Source organism: Ixodes scapularis, unplaced genomic scaffold (assembly GCF_016920785.2).
Source record: "Ixodes scapularis isolate PalLabHiFi unplaced genomic scaffold, ASM1692078v2 PGA_scaffold7__128_contigs__length_106722199, whole genome shotgun sequence".
NCBI lineage: Eukaryota > Metazoa > Arthropoda > Arachnida > Ixodida > Ixodidae > Ixodes > Ixodes scapularis.
The window spans coordinates 37550930-37569942 of NW_024609882.1; the positions used below are offsets into that span (position 1 = coordinate 37550930).

General features: G+C 43.8%; 1 protein-coding gene across 1 annotated transcript in view; it reads left to right on the forward strand.

Annotated features, from left to right (window-relative positions):
• LOC120842830 (dual specificity tyrosine-phosphorylation-regulated kinase 4) overlaps nucleotides 1–17271 on the forward strand; it is a 34883-nt gene extending 17612 nt beyond the window's left edge. The window contains exons 9-13 of the mRNA XM_040214015.3: nucleotides 362–554; nucleotides 2462–2591; nucleotides 4061–4185; nucleotides 9936–10061; nucleotides 14012–17271. Coding sequence (XP_040069949.3) covers nucleotides 362–554; nucleotides 2462–2591; nucleotides 4061–4185; nucleotides 9936–10061; nucleotides 14012–14118 — 681 coding nt within the window. The 3' untranslated portion in view covers nucleotides 14119–17271. The remainder of the gene's footprint in view (nucleotides 1–361; nucleotides 555–2461; nucleotides 2592–4060; nucleotides 4186–9935; nucleotides 10062–14011) is intronic.
• Nucleotides 17272–19013: the final 1742 nt, after the last annotated feature.

The window sequence follows — 19013 nt, forward strand, 5'->3', positions numbered from 1 at the left end:
GTTTTGTGCAGCGTGATGTCATAGTAGAGAGCTATAGTAGATTGTTGATCGATAACTGTGATAACAATATGCGATACTCTGCCGTCGCCTTTGCCATGTATTTTTATCGGGTATCGTTATCGGAGCTATTGCAGCAATCGACTAAAACACCATAGTGTTCACATGGACACTGTCCATTAAACTTAGCGAACGTTAGTCCGCTAACTTTAAAGAAGACAGTGTAACTGTGTGCAGCCAGAGTTTGCTGTCTGTGCGAAGCCTTGGTTGTCGCAGCAAATTTTTTTCTCGAGGGGTGAGACAGGGAGGTCGGAGTTGTCCAGGTCAGCGTTTCCTTTTCTAACTTTTGTCTTATATCATGCAGGTGATTCTGGGCTTGCCTTACGGCACCTCCATCGATATGTGGAGCCTAGGGTGCATCCTGGCCGAGCTCTACACGGGCTTTCCCCTCTTTCCCGGGGAGAACGAGGCCGACCAGCTGGCCTGCATCATGGAGGTGCTAGGCCCACCTCCGCCTGCGGTCATGGAACTGGCCACGAGAAGACGCCTGTTCTTCGGTACGGCTAAAGTCCCTATACGGACGCGTTTGCGAGAAGCCACGCTTCAAAGCTAGTCTGGCAACCGTAGGCACCCCTTAGCGAGGCTTGGCTATCAGGCGATATAAACAGGCCAGCAGCAAGATGGCGGCGTCCAGAGGCCCCCTTGCAAACGTTATAGACCATTATAAATATCGTCTTCCGCGCGCTGCCATATTTGTCTACTGTTCTGTGAAACACCTTTTGAGCGCGCGCGGCAGCTCTCTTTTGGGAATATCCGACACCCCGAATCCCGTTCGCAGCTCAGTGACTCAGCCTTTTTCGCCTGGCTGATTGGCGCTGGAATGTTGTATGCTGCAATCTGCCTTTCATGAGTGGTTGCAACAAACATGAATGACGAAGCATATTCTTGGGGAAATACGTGACGTCTTCCAGTTATATTCTGATGCTGATTCAATAGAGATGTTTGAAAGCACGGCCTCTGAGCGGCGCCATCTTGCTGCTGGTGTGGGTAGATCGTCTGACAGTCAGCTTTCTGTGGCAATCCTAAGAGAGGAGGAAAGCGCGTGTACAGCGGTTGGTGCACCCTCTCCCCTAGCATTGACTGCATTGCCACAGAAAGCATTGCTGAGGTGTACCCACCGTTTCCAGACTGACGGCCAAACAAAGCGTTTTTCATCCATGGTGTCCAGACTAGCTCTCGAAGCGTGGCTGCTTGCAAACGTCCATAATGCCGCCGTTTCCTTTAGTTTGTCGGCGGCGCAGTGATCGTCGCTACACGTAACAAGCGCTAGAATATTTATGGGCCGTAACTCTGTCACCCTTTCTCTCTGGATTGCATCGAACTGAGATCTCTTTTTAACGTAACATCAAAGTACGCTAACCTTGCGGATGTCCCCAAAAATGTTATCTTTTTGTAGCTTTGATATTGATAGAATGTGGCCTAATATTACTGGGGAGTTTTCATGAAACCCGCCAGAAACAGTCTGTGCTATTATTTATTTATTTATTTATTTATTTATTTATTTATTTATTTATTTATAATACCCTCAGGGCCACAAGTGGCGTTACAGAGGGGAGTGGGTTTACATGAAGTAGTTGGTGATGGCGTCCCGAAATCTTCCACTGTCGGTGATGCCGATGAGGTTCTCGGGGAGGTCATTCCAGTCCACAATCGCAGATGGTAAGAGCGCCTTCTGGTGTGCGAGGGTGAAGCATTGTGGGCGGGCGATCTTACAAGGATGGTCAATTCTAGCCGAGATGTATGATGGGGGGTTTAAGAGAGATTGTTTAAAGATGGGCGTATAAAATACCTTGTGAAGAAGACAAAGGCGAGAGATCCTACGACGTGAAGATAATAGCGGAAGGTCAAGGTGAGCTTTCATTAACGAGACACTCGAAAAACGGGAATAATCAGAAAAAAACGAAGCGTGCAGCACGGCTCTGAACAGATTCAATTAAATCAGTTAGCGTTGATTGATGAGGATGCCAAATTGAAGACGCATATTCTAATTTGGGACGGACAAGAGTAACGTACAGGAGGCGTTTAAGGTTATTGGGGACAGATCTAAAATTTCGACGGATGTAGCCTAAACTTCGATTAGCAGATTGTACAATGTTGTTAATATGAGTATTCCAAGAGAGGTTAGGTGAAAGATGCACGCCGAGGTATTTATAGTGGTCTGTATATTCGAGTATAGTCCTATCCAAAAGTAGCGTAGGATTAGTTTCTGCTAAGGAATTAGAAAAACGCATGCACTTACATTTGTTAGTATTGAGAGACATTTTCCAATTCTGGCACCAGTCGGTTATTTTGAGAAGGTCAGCTATAAAATATGTCACGTTGGGTCGTCTGACTATTTGATAAAAATAATAAAACATACTAATCGCACTCACCTGCTGCGCGATTTTCTTTCCCGTTCTTCCAGATTCCAAGAACAACCCGCGTACATTGACAAACAGCAAAGGGAAGAAGAGAAAACCGCACTCGAAAACGTTAGCGGCCGTTCTGGGCTGCAACGACGAGGAATTCGTGGATTTTCTTTCACTTTGCCTGGAGTAAGTTTCACTTACACCTGTTATTATCGATCTCTCTTTTCTTTCACAGTCTTCTTTCTTTCGTTCTTTCTCTTTCTTTCTTTCCCCATACTCTCTTTCTTTTTCCTCTCTCTATTTCTTTCCCCTCTCTATTTCTTTCCTCTCTTTTCCCCTCTTTCTCCTTTTTGTCTTTCTTTCTTTCTTTCTTTCTTTCTTTTTCTGTCGTGACGTGCCAAAAGGCTCCGCTTGGAAAGACAATATATATATATATATATTTTTTTTTTTTTTACCGGAGTCCTACAAACACAGCGAAGTAGTCGACACAAGGAACACTAAATAAGTTGGAGCCTCACGAAGTTATTTATTTGACTGGCAATGTATACCATTCAGAGCAGAACAGAAAGCATGGCCAAGCTGTTTTTCTTTTTTTTTTTTCATTAGACGGGGCTTTAGGTTGGCCCGCCGCCTGCAATGATTTTCAGTCCAATAAATGGTCAACCGCTATTGCCCCAGAGCACATGTCTAGGAGGCGCCGCAGTCGGGCGATAGTCAGCGCCTTCTCCGGCAAAGAAGCGCAACGATGGGCAGTCGCCGGTGCGTCGTCTGCTTCTCCTAGCCCCTTCCAGGATATGGCCGAACTCCGTAGCCCAACATGCGCCAGAATAGGCCCCTGTAGTCAGGCAAACACCGAGCATGACCCTTGTTTCGGGACCGACATAAAGACAGCACCGAGGGGTGCCACGGGCTTTCCGAGTGTAACCCTTCGTTACTTAATGGCCAATCTAAACTATCTGAGCATTTTCTGATTGACCGAGCATTTGCCTAGCGATGGGCGGTCGATGTGCGATGATTTGATGATTTTCGTACCACGAGGCGAGATGCAGGAAAGCTCACCCTGAGTGTTTCGACCCCGCTTTTGGGCCTTCTCGACAACAAACATTTGCAAAATCAAACAGTTGAGAGGCTTGCGTCACCACATTATTCGATGATAAAGTAGTGAGTGCGCAGGCGAGCTGGTGGATGTTAACCATTTTGTTCTTAGCCCGAGACTGAGGCAGGAAAAGAGGAAAGCTTCAAAGTAGAAGAAAAATATTTCTTTTACTTTCCTTCTACTTTGAAACTTTCCTCTTTTCCTTTTTCTTAAATTTTTCTTCTACTTTCATTTTCCTCTTTTCCTGCCTCAGTCTCGGGCTAAGAACAAAATGGTTAACGTTATTCGACTCCACATTGACAATCGCATTTACGTTGATGACCGCGACATCACCTTGCAGCGTTGAAACAATGCTGCTTGTTCAATATATATATATATATATATATATATATTCTCTAGTATTGGTTTCTTATTTATTGTATTTGAAGTGGATGCTGGTAGAATGCTCTGATCCACTCTTTTGAGCATTCCACGTTTCCTCGTCCGCGCTTATTAGAAAAATAATTAAATGAAAAATAAAAATAAATACAAAATCAATATGGTTTTTCTTGTTTTCAAGGTGGAATCCCGAAACGCGAGTATCTCCCGACGAGGCTCTGCGACATGCTTGGCTCGCTGGGCCCAAGGACTCCAGGCAGCTATACAAGACTGTTCAAGCCATCACCGTCAAGGAGACTGAAACAGGTACTTAACAAGAGCCGCTTTTTTTTTTTCTTTTTTTTTATTCAAAGCATTTTGTTGTCGTTAAAATTCTCTTCTTTTTTCTTTTTTTTTTTCTGCAGACAATTGTTTTAGGGGTCTCCAAACCCCTGCCCACGGGCCAAATTCGACCCTTAGTGGCATTCTGAGTGGCCCGCGACTGGCCTTGGTCTTTAGTGACCCCCGGCCAACTTCCAGAGGGCCGGACCCAAAAATAAGCGAGCATAAAAATATGGCGCCGCGACGCGCTTCAAACTCGCACTATAAAATAGCAGCGAAAATGAAAAAAAAACTCCTTTTTTTTGTGTGTGTGTGTGGGGGGGGGGGGGGGGGGGGGTTGCAGTATTATTAATTGCACATTGTCATCGCCAGCCATACAATCCTTTCCCCCCGTTTTATGTTTGTGTAACTACGTGAACGTTCCTTTCGTTATCTCGTGTATCGTATCATGTGTCATAATTGTAAATATTGTCATCATCGGTTCTATCATTTTCATTGGTCTTTTGACCCGAGTGAATATGCCAAAGTTCCTATACGATTTGATTTATGTGTTGTGAACTGGGTTGCAATAATTGTATAATGTCATCATTATCCAAATATTGAATTTCGAAATGAAGTATATGTAGGGTCGTCGAGATAAATCCGGCAAATTCACCATATTCAGAAAAGCACACACCAGGGATGGGCAAAATACACGAAAATATGTATCGAAATACAAATACAAAATACTTCGTCAAAAATGTATTTAATTACAAATCTAATTAATTTCCAAAAAAAACATTTAATTACAAGATACAAATACAACCAAATGTATTTGGTCTCCTCCAAATACTTTTCCAAATACATTCCTCAAAATTTCCGTCAGCGACTTCGGGCACCTGCGACGGGTTTCTGGGTATCTCATTTTAATTTTGCATCGCACACTCGGGAGTTAGTGTGCGAGGCTCTAGAAACGTAATAGAAATATAATCACAAAAAATGTAATCAGCTCGATTACATTTTGGTATAAACCAACAAAGAACCGAGACGACCAAGACGCGCAGCACTAGCTAGAGAATTTTTTATTGTTTTTTTTATTTTTTATTTTTTTTTACCCGCGCATAGAATGTTCCAGGCAAAAATATGGATGGAAATCAGGCTGGAAAGCATCACAAGTTGTTACAGGCACTTATTTAGCCAGTCTGCCTGTGAACGTCGATTTCGTCACTATTCTTGCCCTGGACTAGCACCGTAATTACAAAGTCACTAAACGCTTGTGCTTGATTGAGAGACACTGCATTCGGTGCAGAACGTAGTTTTCTTCCTGCTCTGGACAGTGACAATAAATTTGAGGGATGTATTTTCGCCCACAAAATTGTATTTATTTACAATTGTATTTGAAATACCCACGTTTTAGTATTTAAATACACACGTCAAATACATTACCCAATTTGTAATTAATTACAAATACAAAATACACAAAGTATTTGAAATACGTATTTCAAATACTTGTATTTGAAATACTGCCCATCCCTGGCACACACAGGCAAAGATAAAATTAATATCGACCGTTTTCTGCGCTATGCTGGGCCTGCCGTAACGTCTTCCCGACTGACCGATTATCCGAACGTCTTGGCAATGCTGTAAACTTGCGCCTTCCTGTAGCCATGCCACTCAATGATTTGCTTAGGCGACTTTCCGGCGCGAGGCGATTCAGGTATTGCTGTCCTTCAGTCGTATTCCCTGTTCATTTTTGATCCAGTTGCGAATGGTTTATTACGTGATGTTCCACTGTCGAATCAGGTGGCCGCAGAAGCGAAATACGACCGGTTAGCTTCACCGTATTATGGTGTAACACGCCAAAAAAAAAAAACACGGACGAAAACGAAGGGAGAACTCACTATACTGTTGAGAACTTGAGACGATATCTGAAAGAAGTCCGGATTTATCTCGACGACGCCTTTATCCGCCTTCGAATATGTTTTTTTATTACTCCATCCTAATGTTTTTGTTTTGCATTTAAATGCTTATCTACGTCTATTTATTTAGTTTTTGTTTATTTACTTTTAGTGATTAATTGTTTTGGTTTTCGAAAACGCGACAAGTCCCCAATTCGATCCCTTAGCCAAAACGTTTGGAGACTCTTGCTGCAGACGATAGTTCAGAACGGCCTGTTGTTACTAACGACAAAATAAACGCGCAAAAAAAAAAAGAAAAAAAAAGAAAAAGAATGAAAAAAAAATTACCAAAATGCGGGATTTTTCATCATATTATTTATGGTACATTGTCATCATCAGCATTTCTGGGCGACTATGATCAAATTTCTTTGCGTTCTTATGTATACCGTGACTATGGTGTCCTAGCTCTTGTACACTGTCATCACGAGATTCGGATCTACCATTATCTTTAGTCTGCCGCTCTGCGTAAATATGCGGAAGTTCTATACGCGCTTTGATTTGCCTCCCGTGAGTTCTCTGGAGTACAATTATTTTGTGGTGCCGTATCACATTTCAGAATAAAGTAGATGGATTCATCCACCTTACATTTATTTTTTGAAATTTCACTTTATAGGAAGTTTTTCTAATAATGGGGGGGATTACTTAGTTAGTATTTCCTCGTTTAATATTACGGTCTTAACTATTTTCCGGACCGCGAGACTCCAACAGGTCCCCAAATCCAGCCCCTCTTAGCCAAAAGGTTTGGAGACGCCCTACTGTATAGGTTAGTTCGTTGTAGCCATAAACGTCCGTAACACCCCGCCTCCCCCCCCCCCCCTCCCCCAAGCTGGCCTTGCACAAGTTTGTGCAAGGCCAGCTTGACACTCGAAATGTCGGAATAGACGATTTGAAAACTGCAAGGAATATCTAAATTGTACCCTCGTTCATTGATACATTATTTATAAAACACTGGAAAGTAACGTCAAAAGTAACGTCGTTACTTTCATCGTTACCTTAGAAAAACGTAATAGAACTACAATTACAAGTTACATTTTAATAAAGTAACTCGTTACAGTTACAAGTTACCAAAAAAAGTAACGAAATTACAGTAACGCGTTACTACCCAAGACTGTTAAGTACTAAAGTTTATTTAATGCAATGCATGTGAGTTGCGTGATGTGGGAGTTCCGTCCTAGATTGTTTGTGATAATGACTCCGAAGTATTTATTTCAGGTAACTAGTGAAAGGGGATGTACTAAAATATTAAGGTGGGCTAGTTGGATATGCATTTTCGAAATAAATAGCGCGAAGGTCAAGTACAAACTGACGGCACAAGCGCTATGATCGCGCTTGTGCGCGGATGGGATGATCGCGCACATTGCACTTAAAAAGGAAAGTCGTTTTTTTTCCCGCGTGCATGTATACACATTTGTTGAAGTTTGGGGACATTTTCCACTCCTCGCACCACTTATTCACTTTATTGAAACCAGCCCTGTGTTGATCCGCAATTGATCTTACATCGGTTTACATAAAATACCCAATATAATACCGTCAGCAAAAGAGCGTATAGTCACAGGTAGGTATATTATGCGCAATGTCGTTAATACAAATGAAAAACAAAAGTAAAGGACAGAGCACCGAGTCTGCGATGACATGCAGTCATTTCCTTCAACATATTGACGTCTGTCGCTGATGTATTTTCGAAGCCATAACATTAATTTTTTTCTTTAGTAAAACTGAAGATAGTTTGATTAGAAGCTTACGGTGAGGAACTCTGTCGAACGTTTTTGCGAAATCCAAAAATATAACGTCCACCTTATATCTATAATTAAGTGATCACGAAAAGTCACGAATAGTTTCAACAAGTTGCGTTGCTCTTGGTAATCCCCGCCGGTAACCGTGCTTATTCGAAAGAAAAAAAAGATAGTTTTAAGGAACTTCGAATTGTGTTTAAAGCTAATATGCTCCAAGATTTTCGAGCAGGAGCTTAATAATGAAATGGGGCGGAAGTTCGAGGCAGATCTCTCCGTTCCCGACTTATGGATAGGAGCGATCCTGCCTCCAACTCGAAGGAACACTGAAATTAGAAAAAAAAATATTTGCTAAACAGCAAAAGTAAAGAATGGGAGCACCATTCAGACTGCCTAGTAATGTCTGCAGTCAGGTGCGAAGCACACATATATGTGCGGAACAAACATGCTTCGAAGATATGCTTGACGCGTGTCCACTGATACTTCGGTCATCGTGGCTGTATCATGTATGAGCAGTGCGAGTGCGACTTCATGGTTCCTACCATAGCCTCCTATATACTGACAAAGCCTGGCAGATCGCCTCGAGAAGCGGCCGCCGAAATGGAAAAGGTGGAGCGGCAGATAACGGATGAGAGGAGGGCCACGTGACTGGCGCCCCGCTGGGGCGAGACGCCGAAACACACTTCTCCCGAGCGAACAAGTTTGTTTCGGGTCCTCGCCACTGCAAAAGCTATGCGCTGATGTCCAGGATCCCCGAGAAATGGCTCTATGATGCTCTGTGCTACGAGATCCTCGCGCTCTAAATCTGCGACCGGGCACTCTATGGCTCCGTCGTCGAACTGCCAGGCTTTGTGAGTATAGAGGAGGCTATGGTACTGCTTGTGACGTCGTGACTGGGATTATCAAATATGAACAACAAGTTCGATGGTCATGGGCGTACCAACTTGGGTTGGGGGGGGGGGGGGGGGAAGGGTAGGTAGGGTATGTGTTTTGCCCCCCCTGAAACAGCCGCCACCGAGCAGGGCAAACACTGGCCGGCGGCGCCCAAGGGCACCGCCCCCCGGCCCGGGGGGGGGGGGGGGGGAAGGGAGGGGGAAGTCTGGTTTGCCCCCCCACTCAAAACCAAGTTGTTACGCCACTGTCGATGGTATGTGCAACAAGTACGGCGGAAGCTCGAAGCTCATAAAACCAACACCGCCAAATTTGACCAGCCTGGCGTTCTTCTTATACGATCGAAAGGATTCCGATCCTAGTAAAACATTCTAGTATCCGTTTGGCCAGTCGCGGTTTCGTAGTTTCTCCCGTCCAAAATAAAATTGCATGCCCCGCCCCGAAATATAGGGTTTGCCTCCTCTTGAGTAAAGTTCTGGGGACGCCCATGACAGTAGACAATCTTTCGCCCTAGATGACAGTTCTCTAGACGACCGTTCGCGGTAGACGATAGTTCGATATAGACAACTGGGACCAGTTTGCCGTATAGACGTTTACTATAAATGAATAGCGCGGTTGAACTATTCACGGACTCGTGTTCCTGACGTCACTACAAGGTAAGGGCGTTGATTATAAAACGAAGCATACGCAAGCTTTACGCTCCTAAAAAAATTACGGGTTTCTGCGCATACGCAGCACAGCGACGATAGCTCTATCGGTAGATACGCTTGTTTATAAACAACCAGTTTTGTACGCATCCGGTATTGCGTGGTATCTTGGCGATTACTTTTCTGACCCAATCCAGAAAAACTGAATTGACATTTGATGGTGAAATTTGACTTTCTCAGCATTTATCTTAAAACCGTGTGAGACGTTTTAACGTGGCACATTCACTACGAAGTCTGTCCTTCACAAAATATGAGACTTCAATTTCACACTGCAGTACTAAGCCTGATATCGCCCAACGTCGAGCATACTTTCGTTGCCACGGAATATTGCAAAGTGTCCGAGTCTTAACAAGAGTAAAATATGCCCCTGGATACTCTTATATACTTGCTCTATGATTGCGCCAGTAGGGCTTTACGGTGCGAACTTGGCATTTAAATGTGCAATAAATGGCGCCCTCATTTTTTCCCAGGCACCGTGTCCAGCTCGGTATCGTACAAGGTCTACAAGTGCACGAAGCCCTCCGAGCAGAAATTGAAAGACCAACGGAAAACGACGACGTCGAGTTGTGACACGAGCGCTTCTTCAGAGGAATCTCGTGAGTCTGTTCGAATAGTTTTCAATATAGGAGAGCCGAAGTTCTTGGGTGAGGGATCCTTGTGCCAGAGTCCCACTAGAGCGACAAATAGAAACAACCGACACCAACAAGGGTCAAACATGTGCAGCATGCACTCGAAGTTATCTGTGGCAATGCAATCGCTTGTGCTTACGTCACGAGCCCCGACAGACGGCAAACCCGCCAAAAGTACCATTGCGTGAATGCTGCACCTGTTTGAGGCTTGTCGGTGTATAGCTTTTCTTTGTTTCTCGCTGAAGTGTGACTGGGGCATTAGCGTTTAGTGAAGGCGACTCCAAAACGTCACAGCCCCAATGCTTGAGAAACACATACCGTAAAACTCCTAACGAACGCCCACCCTCAAAAGATCGCCCACCTCATATTTTCCTTTTTTTTTTCCTCTTCACCGTCAGTGGATGGGCGTTCATTCGGGATTTTACGGCCGCGCGTCGTAACGCGAGGGTGAATGACACGGTACGCACGTCGAATGTTGCAGGTCCCTACTGAGTGTTTCCGCGTCAGCTCGTACAATGATGGTCCGGGTCATATTTTTTTTTTATATTTATGTAAAAGATACATACGTGAAAGCCATGTTCTTGGGAGGATTATTCGGCCAAGTATGAACGCCGTAATTAATCTTCTTCCGGAGATATGAGGTTTCGAAGCTCAAGGCATGGAGATTGGCAAGGTTTCACTATGGTAATTTGCACAACTGTCAGTTTCACACCAAAGCATGCACGTAGTAATGATATTTCCTACTTATTTTATGAAAGGTTTACAACATCTGCACATAATATTAAAAAGTAAAATAAAAGGTTTGTATGCAAAAAAAAAAAAGAGCTACGAAACACGTCAAGTAAACAGATTTCAGAGACCATGTTTAGAAATTATTTACCAACAAACGACTTCATATAAAATAATAAAACATTAATAAAAATGAGCATCTTTAAGTGCATCTTACGAATAGATAAAAAGTAATGCTTAGCCATATGGTAGTCGTGTTATTAATTCAGAAATGCAGCTGATTTCTCAAAATGTTGCGCCTCAATATTTAAAGCTCACCATCCTTTGTTTATTTTAAACTCTCCTTAATCATTTGCAGTGTCTTGAATTAACTTGTGATGGCATAACATTGATTAATACATGACCTCGTTAAGAGAAAAGAATTAAGGCTCCAATCCACGCTGCGAAGGTGGTTGGACAGCGAAGCTGTGGTATCACCTGCAACGATTGCCTACTGCACTATAAACCCTTTTTATGTCAAACGCCACCAGGCGGTGCTCCAGTCTTTGACGTGCCGGATAACTTCCGGTTTATAAAAAGAATGAACAAAGGCCACATTAACACCGCTGCTTGAAATGTAGATGAAACGTTTAACTACCAATTCTTCAAGTGATCGCCAAAAGAACGAAGGAGAGCGAGATCTGGTAAAATGTTACCAGTATTCTTGTAAACCAACTTGCCTCCTCCAGGATGCAATATTGTACAGCCCAAGGCCCTCGTTAAAGCTCCAACTTTGTTGTCCGTGTAGCATTTATGCTTTCTAGCACAAGTGACATATGCAAGCTCAACAGGCTTGCAAAGACGGTGCGACCGGAAGTCGCTTGGGACGCAAGCGTCAGTTCATGTTTGTAAACAGCAAAAGGGTCTATACCAGATGACTGAGGAAAAAAAAAGTAAATGCACTGCACTAAAACTGTTTTATATATGAAAGACTTCGTACCCTGCCGTTGCCGTGGCAGCTTATGCAACCCCAATCTTTACCGCGAAGCGCATGCGGGGAGCGCTACGTGGTTATCCTCTTTGGCGCGTGCGTTATAATCTATCACGTGGTTTTGACACATGTTTTGTGGTTTTCTTATTGAAACAGACGTCAAAACCACATCATAAATGTTGAGGCGTGCGCGAACGGCGATAAGGCACGCGCGTGGGTTTTCTGTCGACGGACACGAAAAAACCCCACCTACGAGTCATTAACAGCTCCGCTGTAAAACGACAACAAACCTTCACTCAAATTGAGCTAGCTTGTCTTCATTGGGCTTTGCCGCACGATACGGTTCCAAAGAGACGTTTTCTAGAACGGACAAAGGGTGTAAAGCGGTGCTGCTTTATCGTAGGGTGTAGAAACTCGTGCAGTCCCTAGCTTAGCTTTATATTGGTGTCCCATTCCATTGCCGCCAAATATCCCCCTCCCTCTCTCCTTTCCCCCTGGGCCTTTTGCTTACGAAGGACTCGGCGAACGCCACGGCTGCCGACAGTTGGCAACTGTATGCGCAGCTCATTATCGCAAAACACAAAGCCCGCACGCGCGGACCGTCTGTCAACGTGAAAACAAGACAAGGGAAGTGTAGTGCCTGAAAAGTCGGTATCTTGGCGTTGAACATTGTGTGACGGCAAACAAACCAGCTTACCAGTTCTAGGTATCGATGCGTACTGTACTCTGGAATACAGATAGAAGTTGATAACTACAAGGGTTTTGTGGTTGGGTGTTTCCATGTCAGTTCATGCAATGACACTCTCGGTAATATTTTATTTATTTCTGTAAAATATAATACTACTAGATGAAAGGCATGTACTTTGGAAAAGCCGCTCGGCTACACACCTATGCGTGTAGTGCTTCACGAAACGCGGGCCAAATCGTTCCTGTGAAAACTATGCATCGCACAGAAAAAAAGGCTGATGTAGCATTGGTCCCTGCCAAAAGGAAAATTTAGGTGAAGAGAACAGTGTTTTATATAATTAGGCAAATAATTACGTTTAGTAATTAAGTTTGTAATTAATCACATTTAAGGTATCCTTTCACTCATGCGGCAAATGCCCTAAACTATGCCAAGCTAGCTCAATTTAAGCAAACATTTGTCTTTGTTTTTTTTTTTTCTGAGTTTTTTGGTGTTTTGCCATTACAAGTTAGGTCAAGATACCGCAAACAATCTATAAAAGTTTAAAAAAAATTGAGCTTTCTTTTCTTAAGTATTGACGTGCAATGTTGCCACATGTAGAGAAATCACTTGCGTTTCTGCTATAATAACATCACTACGGCAATGGCTGTGCATATTTTTATATACTATTCGTAAAATGCAACTAAAGGTGCTCATTTAGCTAAATTTAGCGCCATTTTACATGAAGTAGTTTGTAGGTAATTAATTGTGAATGTGTCCTTAAAACGTGTTTACTAAACATGTTTCGTATCATTTTTATGTATTTTTTTATTGTAATGTTTTTATATTAGGTGTACATGTTATAATCCTTTCATAAAATAAGTAGGAAAAATGATTACTACATGCATGTCTCGGTGTAAAATTAGTAGCTGTGCAAAGTACCATTGTGAAACCCTGACAATTTCTACGCCTCGAACGTCAAAATTTGATATTTCCGGGGAAAAGAAAAGAAAACAATAAATAGCTACAGCGTTAAAATATAGCTGAATGCTCCTCCCAAAAACATGGCTTTCACATATATATATTTTTTTTCTACATAAATTTAATATGACCCGAACCATCACTTCTAAATTAAGAGATAGGGTGAGGGATGACACTTTCAAATCAAATTATATTGGAGACACAAAAGCGAGAAAGACCGTTGCGTATTTATCCATTCGTGTGCCCATTTTTAGGACATCTTTTTGCACTCTGCCTATGTATATTTATTTTTATATGGTTCGAACTCCTAATTGAAACATAAAACATACAAGCCGCCGACCCCCTTGACGTGCTTAGGCTTATTCTAGGCATGCCTATTGCGTGTGCAAAGACCGACGCACAGCCCCCTTCTTATCTGCAAAGAAGATAATACCTCCTGGTACCATCCTATCCCCGACTGCGACATTGGCGAAGGAGGAAAAGAAGAGACTGAGCGTAAAACGGGATTTGCCATTTCGCTGCCCCACGTTCCACAACTCTAATGTAATAATATATTGTTTTCTATTTTTGCAGCTGTACTGCCAAGTGGAGCTTCGAGCAACCGTGCCGCTAGCAGCAGTCGGCGTAGTCGCGAAGACCCCCTGGAAGACTCCGGCACCTTCCTTCCTCCTATCCTGTGACACAGGCCCGTCCAGGGTAGATGAAAGGAAGACTTCTGCTGGTTCCTGCCTTCTCACTCTCGAGACTCCCGCGTCTGAGCACAGCCGACGGCATCGGCTACACCCCTTCCAGCCGTGGTTCCTTTGGTCACGCTTCGGAGCCACTGTTATCAAACTCCAGAGCAGAGACACTCGCCTCTTCTTCGGGGTTCGAACAGGTCTCAACATGACAACCCACTCGATACATTTTTACGTCATGTGACGCGAAGCCAACACCCGACAGACTAGTTTCGTGATATAGAACTAGATGGCGCCACGGGAGCATGGCGTTTGAGGCTTCGACCAATCAGGCTGCAGCATTTTCCGTCAGCATCGCCTGGAGAAGAGTCGGATTTTTCCGAGACTGAGGGTGAAGGCGTCTAGTGATTTTAGTCGACTCCATTGTGACATGCACACTGTCTTTTTGTGGTTATATAGTAATCGAAATGGCTTAGTCGGATGCGCAGTCATCCTTTCCTCGAAATGAGTTGTGACAAGTGATGTAGAACAACGTGACTGAACTTTACACTGATGTGCGGACGGAAGGGATGAAGTGAGTTTCTCTACACAACCTGGCCGTTTGTTGCCAGCGGATATAGGACGTCAGAGTCACCAAATCTGACATATCTTTTGAGGGTTAAATATTTGGAGTCTTTCTGCACTTCGTCGGCGTATATAGCTGGTTTCTTGCCGTGTATCCGAGCAGCTTGCTGTATTAACACTTTTTTTTTTTCACAAATGGATCGCGACTGTTGAAACAATGCAATGAGCGAACGTAAGTCATTTATGAATCGATTGAGACATCTATCTCCAATCGAATTTTATCGATTTGCTCGCAGGCAAGTCGATACTGCCATTTTGTTTGGGTCGGTTAAGTGCATATTTTTAATCATCGCTAAGTTCGGTAAAATACATCTTAGTTTTTTTTTTTTTCTTTTTTTATTATTTCGATTAGAAAAAATAGTAGGCAATTTCTAGGTAATTGTTGATGAAATACTCATAAAGGTACTTACTGAATATTAAGTCGAAGACTGGATGTGTTCGATGACGATTGTAGAATTTTGTGTCAATATCTCGAGGCTCTTTTAGGCTACGGTTAGAGCCACTAAATAGGCTTAGAGTATCGGCACTCCGCTTCACGCTCTTTCTCTGGGCACCGCCATTTTGGTACTTGGTGCAGAGCGGACGCCATTGGTGATTATTATAATTCGACAATGCGACTTTTTGAGCTCGAGTTACGGCGTTGGAAAGCTCAGGCCATATTGTTATGCTCGCGGACCGTTTTGCCGAGGACTGTTCGCACAGTTCTATAAGACAAAAAACCGTTTCCCGCGATTTCAGATAAAGCTCCAGATAACTGGAAACAAAGATATTTAAGAACCAAAATGGCCGAAGTGCTGATACTCGGAAGCGTAACTAAATAGGTGGCTCTGGCTAAGGTCGTCCGTTGCAAAGATGAAGCCCGGAGAGACGTTATGATTGGTGTAACATTGTCACGTTATTGTTTTTATTCCCCGCACTCGCCCTTTCATTGTGTCACGGAGTTTGCGACGTCCATTGGAGGAGTCTGCCGGCAACTTTTCATCCGGGTCTTCGACACATTTTGCTGTGATCTTTGTTGTCGGTTTAGCGACTTCATTTTGATGGCCGTGCTGTTAGTGTTTGCGTGTTTGTCGGGATCGAACCCCTTTATGTGTTCCAAGATTCTCGGTGAAACGTGAATTCAGTGTTCAATGACGCGCGCTGAGATGATATACTTAGTCCCCGCGACAGAAGGTACAGCTCGCAATAACAAGATAAAAACAGATCGCCAAAGGTTTTTTTCTCGAGATTTTAAATTAATTTAAATAAGCTAGGATCAATTAGGTTTGTTTGCAATACATAAAGAAAACACTACAGCGTGATGTAAATAAAAAAAAACTGACGATGAAATGAGATTAAGAAAAGTGTCACATGCACAGTCCTTGTACTTACTCTTACACGTCCTTCCAGAGGGATTTCCACTAGATAAGACAAATGTAGGCATACTTTAGTCCTTTGAAGTGTCCATCGCTGACCAATGAAGTTTGTACGTCTCACATTTTACTGCCTGCTGAGGTGAGCGCAGCCGAAAGGGTGTAAACCCAACGCCTTACACACTTTCGGAATAGTTGCACGGTCCCCATCTAGAGGAGGGTCGGGTGTAAATAGAGAGTAGCGGCCTTGTTTGCACCCATCAGGGTGTATGAAAGGTCAACGAAACGGGCATTTAATCCTCGGTGGATGCCGGGTTTCCGAAATGAAGAGGTGACTTTCGCGAAGAGAAGGATTGAGAAGAGATGCGAGCTGCTTTCGGGGGATTTGTGTCTAACGAAGACATGCCAAGTGTTCCAACAGCACAGGTGTCTCAAAACGCCAACGTAGGCTTTTAACTCGAATTGTTGTATACTCACACTGACTATAAGCCGAGATGCTGAAGACAGTGCGTTGTGTGGCGCGTGTTCAGTTTTCTTTTTTTTTTTTCATGTACAACTTATTTTGCAATGTCAATCATGTCCTTTACCACATCTAATATGCAAGAAACGACCCTTGTAGGCGAGTTCATGTCAGTCTCCCAAGAAACCTCAATCTTGAAGTTTCAGATTGACTGAAGAGAGCTTTTTCAGCGAGTCAAGCGTGTCAGCTATTTCACGGTATAGTACTTGCGGAGAGATAAAAAAAAAGCACATAGCGATCGAGCATCCACTATCTTGCTGTTTGTTTCGTTGCCTGCACATATAGTGCCTCTTGTTGTCGCTAATTATAGTCAATCTATATATATATATATATTATATGCAACAAAGGGTTCGATGGATTAAGACGAAGCGAGTATTGATTTTAACTTTGATGTGCTAACGTTGTTCGCGAACCAAAGACGCGTTTGTTTTTCAACTATTCGAGTTCTGAAGAACAAACAAGGATACATTAAACAAAACAAAAAACAACGCAATATCGCAATAAACAAGCAAGTTTTCTTTATCTTACGTGGTCATTTATATTTTATTACATAGAACAACTCATTATTTTAGTTATGAGTATTTTGTAATGAAACTCCTGATTCTTCTGGTTCTATGCTGCGTTTTATTACGTTCAACCGCTCAGTCTCCTGGCATCGTTAGAAACGTATCAAGGTTGAGCTCAGTGGCTGACATTGTAGAACCTATTAATATGAATCCGTCGTTCTTTATATCCGATGAGTTTCAACTTCTTCAATGATATTCGTTTTAATTCCTGGAATACAGATACATTTTATCTCTTACACACCAGGTGAAATTATGTTTTGTTACAATTCTAGCAATGTTGTACGCCCCTAATGACTCGCCGAACGCTTTCTTTTCTACTGTGGCAGAATTTGCGACAACTGTTCATTACAGCATGCGGTTCGGGAAGCTGATGCTATAGGAGTTCCTTTCTTTTCCATTTGTCGCAACTGCTGGCAAAACAAGATCGTCGTCTTGTGTGTACGTGTGCATGCACGCGCAGAGGAAACTGCTGTGGCACTCCTTCAATGCCAGCCAGTATTATACCTCGCACGACTGGGGCACTCTATAAATGTGCGCAAACGCCTCAAACAATTCACAAACACAAAAAAAATCTAGTCGTTTGAGCTGGGTCTCAAAGCTATCCCCTTCATACCTTGGTGCGTGATCCATTGCACTCACTCAGTCCTCAACAACTGCTACACTTATGATCGTGAATTGTGCGTCAAATCAGGGAAGACGATCAAGGCTGACTCCCGCATTTGCGTTCGAGTGGCACCGAGTGCGTACCAGTCACTGGTTTCCGCTTACGACGACGACGATGATGATGATGATTTACGCGGCTCCGGCTCTTTTCCTTTGAAAAGGGGCGGGTTCGAACCAGGTTCATGCCCAAGCCCGGGGGTGTGGAAGTCTCAATGCCCCCTGAGGCGGATCTTCCTCCACCAACCGTCGGGAGACCACACTGACGCCATCCATCGGATGTCTCTGAAACACCTCCATCCTCCATATAGTTCCCAACTGTTTTACTCATCATTCTTTCGCAATGAACTTCAAATAATTCTGACAATGTTACGAGCGACTATTTCTCAAAGATAACGCGTAGATGCGGTCTGGCGAAAAGTGCAAACCATTCAGTCTTTTTCTGGAAAAATAAGTGTTCCAGAGCTACGCAACAGATGGCGCCAGTTCGTTCTCTTGCCGTAAGCAGCCGCAAGCGGTTGGAACGCAGTCGGCGACACTCGAGCGCAAATGTGTGAACCGGCCTTGACTTCACACGCATTCCTTTTCCGGTGTGTAATATATTTGTAGCATATTTGGCGGAGACATACAGTATCCGCGTGGTGCCAGGAACGCGTCTCCGAATGGTGTGTTCACCGCGTACACGACGGTGGTCCCTCGATTTCCACCTGGTGACGTCATAGGAGTGTCATGCTGTCGCCGGTCGCGATCCTGGTGGCGTCACAGCAGCGGTGATGGATGTAGCAGACGCCTGTTCCGCTGCAGGTCGCTCTCCAGCTTGACAAGGCCACGGAAGCTTCGGCAGCCAGGTGTTGGGACGCCGCGACGACAGCGACACTGGCGTTCGCTCGTGCTTTTTGCCGGAACTTGTACGACAAACCGCCAGGATCGCGACATCCGAGAGCACAACACTCCGGCTTTTTGCGACGTCATTTGTCGCCACCAACCGCCAGGATCGCGACATCCGAGAGTTTGACACTCCGGCTTTTTGTGACGTCATTTGTCGCCACCAACCGCCAGGATCGCGACATCCGAGAGTTTGACACTCCGGCTTTTTGCGACGTCATTTGTTGCCACATCGGGGGCATAGAACGCTAAACACACCGGTCGGAGACGCGCTCCAGGCACCCTAGTATC